Source organism: Rissa tridactyla, chromosome 1, assembly GCF_028500815.1.
Source record: "Rissa tridactyla isolate bRisTri1 chromosome 1, bRisTri1.patW.cur.20221130, whole genome shotgun sequence".
NCBI classification, from domain to species: domain Eukaryota; kingdom Metazoa; phylum Chordata; class Aves; order Charadriiformes; family Laridae; genus Rissa; species Rissa tridactyla.
Genome location: NC_071466.1, coordinates 150,213,175 through 150,222,474, shown reverse-complemented (window position 1 = coordinate 150,222,474; position 9,300 = coordinate 150,213,175). Strand labels below are relative to the sequence as shown.

At 44.2% G+C, this 9,300-nt stretch overlaps 1 protein-coding gene across 2 annotated transcripts; it reads right to left on the bottom strand.

Moving 5' to 3' along the window:
* Positions 1-414: 414 nt before the first annotated feature.
* Positions 415-9,065, bottom strand: LOC128907529 (aldo-keto reductase family 1 member B1-like). Of its 2 annotated transcripts, XM_054196495.1 has the most exons (10): positions 8,957-9,065; positions 7,956-8,123; positions 6,772-6,888; positions 5,966-6,043; positions 4,978-5,100; positions 3,442-3,548; positions 3,150-3,231; positions 1,989-2,072; positions 1,054-1,136; positions 415-720 (listed from the first exon to the last, which is right to left on the bottom strand). In XM_054196495.1, the coding sequence occupies exons 1-10, from the start codon at positions 9,023-9,025 to the stop codon at positions 678-680; spliced, it is 954 nt and encodes a 317-aa protein (XP_054052470.1). In that variant the 5' UTR covers positions 9,026-9,065; the 3' UTR covers positions 415-677. The 2 variants fall into 2 exon arrangements, with proteins under 2 accessions (XP_054052470.1, XP_054052464.1); XM_054196489.1 differs by lacking the exon at positions 415-720 and having other exon boundaries at positions 738-1,136.
* Positions 9,066-9,300: the final 235 nt, after the last annotated feature.

Here is a 9,300-nt window from a genome sequence, read left to right as displayed (position 1 = left end):
TTGTCCCGAGGGAGGGCTTGGTGGAGTAATAGGTACAGCTTTGTTCTTTAGGTTCTAGCTAGAGCATGATCCTGTTTGATGCCTAAGCCACAACGTAGTCTCTATCTATTGTCCTTGTACAGGAAGCATAGCTTATTTCTATCTGTATTAAAATTAAAAAAAAACCAAAAGAACAACACAAACAAATCACAACACAGACATAACTAATTGTATGAAACAATTTAAGCACTCCACTGACAAAGTTTTGTTGTTATTCAAACTTCATTCATATTAAATTTTGAAGCATTAGATATTCACACTATAAAAATCACAACTATGTAAAAAGCAAAGTAATTAAAAAGATCATTCCTTGACAGCAACTCAGGAGCCAGTATGATTGACCACACTGGAATTAACATATAAAAAAAAATCATGTAACCAACCAGAGTTTTTTGTTTAAAATGCCTTTAATTAAGGAAAAAAAGAAATGAAGAGACATTGTCTTTTTACTATTAATCAAAACCAGATTTCTGCTAACCATCTTTACAAAAGAGCCATCTAGGGGTGGCCTCCTAAAAAAGGAGGACAAGTCACTGCTTGTAATGATTGTCAAGTATAGAAGGAATCAAGACCAAGCTCTAGAGTACATCTTCTCAGCTGGAAGGAGTTACACGGAGGTCTCACAGAAACCACTGGCATTAATATTCTGCTTTGAATGGGTAGTCCTTGTGATTGACAGCTCTGAGAAGAGAAAGAACTGGTTATTTAAGTATTGTAGAAAGTATCTTCAGCAGCATTTCCCTCCTGCAGTCTCCCTCCCCCACTGCCAAGGTACTCAAGTTTTGCTGCTGTCATTAGTTTGACCACAGGCTTATGAACAGGCATGTGCTGAAGGGAAAGCCCTGAATGAATCTCCCTCCTGACGTCAGTTCCAGGACATGTCTCGTTACCTGGCATCCAGAGTTTAAGATATGAGCTCTCCCTGGTTGTGGTCATGTATGTTTTCAAGATATGGGGGATGAAAACACAGATAGAGATATGCCTATTGGATAATAAGGATAATAAGAAACATACTGGAGCACTGGAACCGCTCTCCAGTTCCTGTTAAAGCTGAGGATGACGTCCATGTCCTTTTTAGACAGTTCAAAGTCAAACACCTAGCAGGGAAAAAAAAACAAACTCATTTTATTTAGCTCCATAAGCAGTTAGTTACTAAGTGTGCTTCAGGCATTTATGACTTGAGGTGGGAACATCCTGCATCCACACTAAGCATAGTGAAGAAATCCTCTTATTTCTGAGCCAAATACCAATTTACCCTTGAAGTAATCAAGCTAGTCCTTTTCTCTGAGGTGCTGTTCATAGCAAATTCTAGTTCTGTGTGGTTGAATGCACACACCACTGCAGTTTGCATTGTAATGCACTGACAGAAAACCTAGGGTGTTAAGGATGGATTACTTGATGTGTCACAAATACTGGAACTAGCAGTAAATATTTCTGCTACAACAGAGGACTAGGGAGGACCAGCTGCAAATACTTGTCTCACAGTGAAGCAGTCATCTAGTGGTTCACACGAGAAGTAAGTCCAAAAAATGTAGCAGCATGAACTGAAAGTAATGAAGAGATATCACCTCATATGCCAGGCCTTATGAGCAAACAGCCAGCTGAGTCTCAAAGTGAGACACAAACCGTAATGGGTCAATTTGTTCCTTTACGCCCTGAAGAGGGGCTCACTAAACATTTCCCAGAGGGCAAGTCCAAAACTGGGATCCCCTTTCCAAGGCAGGAGAGCTTGGACCATCCTGGTGTAACCCATTTCTCTCCTGGCAGGAACAAAATGCTTTTCCCCATAGAAAAAGTGCAGATGGTGAAGTAGTGCTGAGCCCCAATCTTTACATCTCTGCGCTCCCCTTCCAATGCCTCTTAGGTGCTGCTTGGAAACATAGAGGAGATATGGGTGTGGGTGCATATCCTGTGCAAAAAGGTGGCACCAGTCCCAATGGAAACTTCACCTTGATGTTTTCCTCAACACGCTGTGGTTTGTCAGACTTGGGAATGACAATCACATCTCTTTGGATAAGAAACCGGAGCAGAACCTAGGAAAGAGCAAGGAGGAGCATGGACACAGGGATACCAAGAAATCACACACGCACACACCACCCTCCCAGCCCATTTCTCTTTCTACGACTATGTGCAATCTGGAAGATTCTACCGCTTTGCATACAGGAGTTTGATGTGCCAACATTTGCTTGCAGCCTACTCACGTAGTTGCTTCTGGCCTATGTTGTTTCTACATCCTGGCTTCTCCAGGATTTCTTTTGTTTTCATTTAGGGTACGCGGGGTGGGGGGGGCAAGAAAAATGATGCTGCTTCTGGCTTGCGTTATATGGGTGCTCAGATCAAATGAGCACAACGATACTACAGATTATTTTAGGTGAGGTACTTATCTGTGAGCCCAAGTTAAGGGTTTTGAAGTCCTTAAGAGGGAAAACATATTTATAGATTTTAAGTTTTCCCCCTTAAGAGAGGACTGTTGCATACAATTTTTTGTCCTGCTCTTGCCGGTCTTAAAAACATGACTATGGCTGATTGCCTGCAAATGCGTGGATTTGTTTGAAGTGCAGTTGAAGTGAAGTGCACACCCTGTGCAAGAACTCATTTTGTGACTTGCAACTAATAGAGAAAAAATTTCATCTTGAATAACCAAGCAGCTTTCAATGATTCTTCGCGAACACGAGCAAACAGGGAGCAACTGGATAGGTCTGCAAATGACAGGGCTTCTCTGAAGAATAGCTTGGTTAACTTGGCTGGAGGAAAGAATAACAAGTTGGCTCGATGATTTGTAAATAAACCTCAGAGGAAAGGTGTTCTCAGGGAGCAAGCACTTCTCTCTGGGAGCAGAAGCTGTCTCCCTAGGAAGCAGGACGCCTGAGGGAAGCACGTACTGCTGCCGATCAGCCCCTCCAAAGCTCAGTACTCAAGACCTCTTAGAAAATACCTGATAATTCATACGAATGCTGGTAGGAACCAGGGCAGCGTGAAGATTCAAGTACAGTTCAACCCCATTATACCATACCTTTAGAGAAGGCAGCACCTGCTTGTAAAATGACTGTCCGTCAGCTTCTGAAAATGTCTGAGGAGGAAGAACAGTTTGCTCTGACAACCCCACTTACCTGGGCAGGGGTTTTATGATGTTTCACTGCAATCTCTTTAATCTTGGGATCATCCAGCAGCAGAGGATCCCCTGGCTTGGCCCTATTAAAAACAAAAGCCAGGATATTGATGGTAGAATGGGGTAGAAACATATTAACCTCCCTGTAGGAAGCCTGATATTTTGTGTGAAGTAATCTGCAACAAAGCAACAGCACTTTTCTTATGATATTATTTGCCTCAAAGATTCAAGTAGCAAATGTTTTTTCAAGTAGCAAAAGTTTTGCGTGCAGAAAGGCTGCGGTGCTTTCTCACCATGGGCGGTTAGGAGAGCCAAGGGGGCTGTACGCTGTCACGGCAATCCCTTTGGACTGACAGTACTTGATCAGCTTCTCCTGGGTTAGGTACGGATGACATTCGATCTGCAAGCACAGAAGCGTGGTGGTTGACACAGAGGCAGACTGCACTGAGCTCCACAGCGTAACTAACGTTTTAATTCCCCTTGGGTCACAGAAGATGTGAGGAAAAGACTCCCAATATCATGATTAAAATATCTCTTATTAAAAAATTACGCATGTCACAGCACTATCTAGAGGCCTGGCACAGAGAATAGGGCTTCCTCATGCTACATATTACACAAAGATAGTGAGAAATAGATGAGAAGAGTGAAAGTGCTGTCTGTGTCAGGAATGGGGGAAATCAGTCTTCCTGGACTAGGGGAGAGCAGGACTGCATCTTCAGAGGGGCAGTCCAGAATACCTCAAGTTTAGTTTCTGCTCCAAGTCACCCAACCTCTCTTCTCCTCAAGAAGTCTCCCCAACTCCTGAAGAAGTCTGGGGAGATGAGCTTCCCTAGGTTAGCTCAGATCATGTTGCAACCAGCCATTTGGGCAAGATGTCCTTTAACTGGACAACAACGGGAGGCTACACAGGGATGCTGCTCAACTAGCCACAAGCCATAGTATGACTGTGGGACTATATCTACACTGCATAATGTGGCACCGTGCAAACACCCGGCTGTTTCTAAATTCTATGGCTTTGCTACCCGGCATGGTGACATGAAATCCATGTACAGTAGTTTATTTAGACCTGAGCTAGATTAGGCAATGCCTGTAACGACAGTGTGTGGCTCAGGCATACCCATGGAGAAGCAAACTGGCACTGCTGTGCTGTGATTTCATTTATGAGGTATGTGGCAAGACTTTGTTATGTAGTTGACAACTTCAATCCTCCTTTTTATAATGAGGTTCAGTGAAATGGTTTCTTTCGTATTAAAAACAAAGAAGTCCAGTGAATGAGCTAGAGCATTCCTGTATGTGCCCATGCCTGTGCAGTAGCTCACAGTGGAGATTTTGTTGGTTATTCCAGGGATGGCAGAAACGGCCCTGTGGCAACTTGGGCTGTGACACTGGGAGTGTGAAAGATGACGTGCAGCAGAAAGGCACAAGGTAATAGATGTTTTCACTTTTTTTTTAGCAGTGTCTAAAAATCAAATATTCTCATATGCTTCGTATTACTGTGATACAAATAATCCATACTGTTTTGTATGGTATTGCTCTCAAATTTCCACTGCGTTATATACACATGCCACTCTACAAAGTTTTCTGTTGAGATCCCTCTCAGTGAAAAAACCATCCACTGACACTGTACCAAAGTCTTCCATATTGCAGGCAGCACTGACTTGAAGGCACTTTCAGACAACCAGGGATACCTAGTGCTTTGCAAGATCTTTCCATGGTGCCAAAATTATTTAAAGGTCATGGCAGAAGTCAGTTTTAGAGCTGAAGCGTAGCATGAAAATATTTAGGAATATCCCAAGGTCAGCTGACATCAATGGAAATGAAAATCTTACCTGGTTATTTACTGGCTTGTATTTTAGTCCCGGCTTGTTCAAGATTCTTTCGATCTGCTCATGGTTAAAGTTGGAGACACCAATGGCTTTTACCAGACCACAGTCCACCAGCTCTTCCATGGCCTAAGGAGTAAGGACAACCAACGTGTATTTATGAGGTGGTATTAGTATCAGCTACGCTATTTTATTTCCCTAAAGATAGTGACAAACCAACAAACAAACTAGATTAAATAAGAGTATCTCAGATTAAAAAAAAAACAAAACAAACCACACAACAAAAAACCTTGCACCTTGTATTATCTGTGTGCTTTATGTCTCATTGCAGATGAGAAAGTAATATAAGAAGAATGGCTTGGCCAACCTTTTTTTGACGGGGAGCAAAATCTTCTATGGGTGTCATTTTACCAGAGATAAACAAGCAAGAGAGACCTCTCCACCTCCTCCCATGGCAGCACACTACCTCCAAGTTGGCAGAACACAGCAGGGAGGATGTTAGCCTAAACTCAGTAACCTCAAAATACTTTCTTGCAGCTGTAATCTGTTATAGTAGAGAAAACTATTGATTCCCAGAGGTGCAGGTAGCAGGAGCAGACCCTGAATCCTCTCAGTCCACAAGGAAAGAAGGATTGAAGGACAGCCCGACATACTGATGCCCAACACTGAAAAGTGCAAGAATTCCCTACCTGTATGAAACACCCAGCAAGTTAACAGCCACATGTGGATTAATCTACGCTTCAGTTCTACCGTTGTGCGTATTCAAATATTATTTTAGCGACAACACCTATAGTGCTCATACTTTCCTCCTCTTTAGTCTTAGTAAAGACAACCCCCTCTTCCTCCTCAGAACAAGAGGTAGCAGCAGCTCTGCTCATTCTGATCATGAAATACGATTTTGTGTGACTATCCTCCATACCCAAAACTATCCCTAAATTTCATCGTGCACACAGATGTCTGCCAACACCTGGTCAAAAAAGCAAACAATACTTACCTCCCATGTGTCCAGAAAATCTGTATCGCTGGGGATGCTCATGCCCTTGTCATCCAGAGGATGAAGTTCTTCACCAGCCTGTTATTTCAAGGCAGATAAAACATACTTTTTAAGAGTTTAATTTCCTACTGTTTACTAGCACTTCTGACTGGAATTATAGGCAGCAATTTAGCAGATTATTTAAACATATCACATAACTAACACGCATGTTCATCAGTATTCTCTTTTGGACGAGGGCCATATTTCTACAAATCAATCCCTGCATACAGAAACTGGGGATTAGTAGTAATTATGCAAGTAACTTTGGCAGATGTAGAGAGAAGGGAACAGACAACGCCCTACCTCCATTCCAGAGTTTTTATTTATTTTACATGGGTATAGACTGGGAGAAAAAAGAGCAGCATGTTCTTTCTGTGCTGTGCTTCATTTTTCACTGTTGGTTACTCTGGATCAAGATAACATCTCCAAAACCTGAGATGTTCACACTGTCCGAGCCCAGCAGAAGGCCATGATCCCAAACTGCACCATTGTGTGTTGGTTACAGTTTCCCTGAAGACCCAGGGGGCTCATTGTCAGTGCTCATACCCAAAACTATCTCAATCCAACAGGCATGGAAAGCCAGATCCATGTGCTAAAACATACCACTACCCAGTTAATGACTAAATGCTTGATACCAACTCTTCAGGTAAGAGCCAAACGAACCATAGCATATCCCAGCTGCATAATGAAGATGGTAACAGCATAGATGAGAGAATACACCGTGTTTCTAGCCAGGTAAGGAGAAGAGGAATGTAGAGCAGAACTACCTTGAATCCCATAGGGAAGTGCATCAGGTAGAGGTCAAGGTAGTCCAGCTGCAGTGCGGCGAGGCTCTTCTTGCATGCTACCTTAACCAGGGACTTCTCATGAAACGTGTTCCACAACTGTGGGAAGAAACCAAGTCCGACTGTGAGTCTACAGCTTCCCCAGTCCAGACCAGGGGACAGAAGCTTCTCCCTTGGTGGTCTGGGAAGACAACTCCCTCCCCACCTACCCAGTGCACAGTGAAGACAAGGATGCCAATATTTTAATTACAAGGTAGGACAAACAGACCACAAATAAGTGTGTCAGTAGCAAAGGTGGACAATCTGTATTCCTACTTATAAAAAGAGTCTCAGAACTAAATGTAATACCCTTCCAAGTGTATCCAACAGAGCAAAGCTGTTAGTGTTACAATTTTTATTTCTTTTTTTTCAGCCTAACTTTTACGTCTTGAGCAGCTCATAGCTACCCTCCTTCTGTCTCTTTTATGTGTCCACTGTGAGAACTGTTGTGAATTTTACTTCATTCTTTAAATGAGAATTCAAGTCATTTAAATAGAAGAACTTGCGAGCATTGCAAGCATGAAAACCCATTCTTTAACAGAAATTAAGAGTATGTGGAAAAACTAAGTTACGCTCAATATTTTCTAGTTTTGCTGGCAAAAACACTGAATCATAAGTTTTTTTAGTTGAAGTATTCTCACTTTTTGGTAAAGAGAATTGCTGAGACAAGTAGATGAAATGAAGGAATGGAGTAAATACATGGAAAATACTTCAGACTGAAGTCCCATACTTTAGTTTCTATTCCCTTTCAGGCTTACATTTTGTACAGGACCCCATTTTCCAATGTCTTGCACACCACTAAGTAGCACGGCACTTTCAAATTCAGATATCTGTCTTGTCTTTTTTTTTTTTCTGATCTTTCTAGGGTGTGTGCAAATTGACCTTCAGTATGATTAAGTGACTTAATAGATACAAGGAAATTATCAACAGCTATGCTATCTTTCCAAGGTTGTCAACGGTTCCTTAGTTAAAGCCCAGTCCAAATTGCAAAAAAAAGATGGAACACAACAAGACAACCGTGAAATTAATATCATAGAAGGAAGTAAGCCCTTAGGTTACTTTACAGGTGGAACAAGGGTTTCTCCTTGAGAAAAGCTAAACACCCCAGTAATCCTGCATCCTTGTACCTTAGTAACAATGAAGAGGTCTTCCCGTTTCACAGCCCCCTCCTTGATCTTCTGCTGGACTGCATTCCCTATTTCATTTTCATTCTGGTAGAAGTAGGCGCAGTCTAAGAGGCGGTAGCCTGCATCAATAGCAAACTTCACCACCTCTTCCACCTTTCCTGGAGGAGCCTGAAAGCAAACACAACCAAACCATGAGCTTTTCCATGGCCCTCTGCCAGCGCTCGCAGCTGCGATAGCTCCGCGGAGCCTCCCTTTCCAGCTGCTGCTGGAGTTCCCTTGTCACCTGAGTTTCAACTCTCCAGGCAAAACGGCATTTTTGTAGGGCAAAGGAACAGAGCAGAAAGGAGTTCACTCCTGCGGGACGTTTGGACTCTGCCATTTCCAGCAGCATAACACGCAGCTTAATTTAATAATTTCCCCACATTTGCTCTCAGCGTCGCCCAAGCAGTTTTGCCAGCTTACCTTCTCCAAACCCTTCCCCAGGAAGGCAGTTCCGTGGCACAAGCGCTGCCATCATCCAGTGACGCGGTCCCAGGGCTGTCAGCCACAAGGGCCGGACCGGGCAGCCTTTCGCAACCTGAACTTGCTGCTTTTTGGTCGCTTCCTTCTTTTGCTTCCCCTCCTCTTTCTCTTCCCCCCTCCCTCCACCTTCATCGGCGCCTATTTTATTTTAACCTTTTTTTTATTTTTCTTCGCTTTTTGTTCCCCCCACCCCGAGACCTTTTCTTCTTTCCATCCCCCCCGCGCCCCCCCGCCCCGCCTGGCCGCCCGCCCGGTTACACAAGCGGCCGCGACGGCGGGCGAGCGGCCCCCGGGACTGACCACCCCATCCCCTCCGCAGACCCCCCACGCAGGGACGTGGCTACCGCGGCAACCCCCCCCGCCTTTTTTTTTTTTTTTTTTCGGATGGCTGTTCTTCTTTTTTTTTTTTTATACATATATATTTTATTTTTATCTTGGCCCCGCCCGCCGGACCCGCGCCCTCCCGCCCGCCCCGGTACCTGCCAAGTGCCCAGCCCCAGGATGGGCATCTTCGTCTTGTTGCTCAGCTCCACGCAGGGCCTCGCCATGGCGCCGGTGGATGTCTATCCGTCCGTGCGTGCCCACGGCCGCCCGAAGGCGCTTTAAAGAGCGGGGCCGCCCCGCCGGGTCCCTCCCCGCCTTCCCCCGCCCGGGGTTTCCTTCCACGGGAGGCGGGAAATGCCCGTGACTTTGCGATTTTGGTTGGCTACAGAAGCCTGATGCTAAAAGGAGTTTGCTTGTTTGTTTGTTTGTTTGTTTCTGCGTTGAACAAGCTAAACGCAAATCCGTTAGTGATGAACTTGGCACTTCGCGCTTGTTCTTC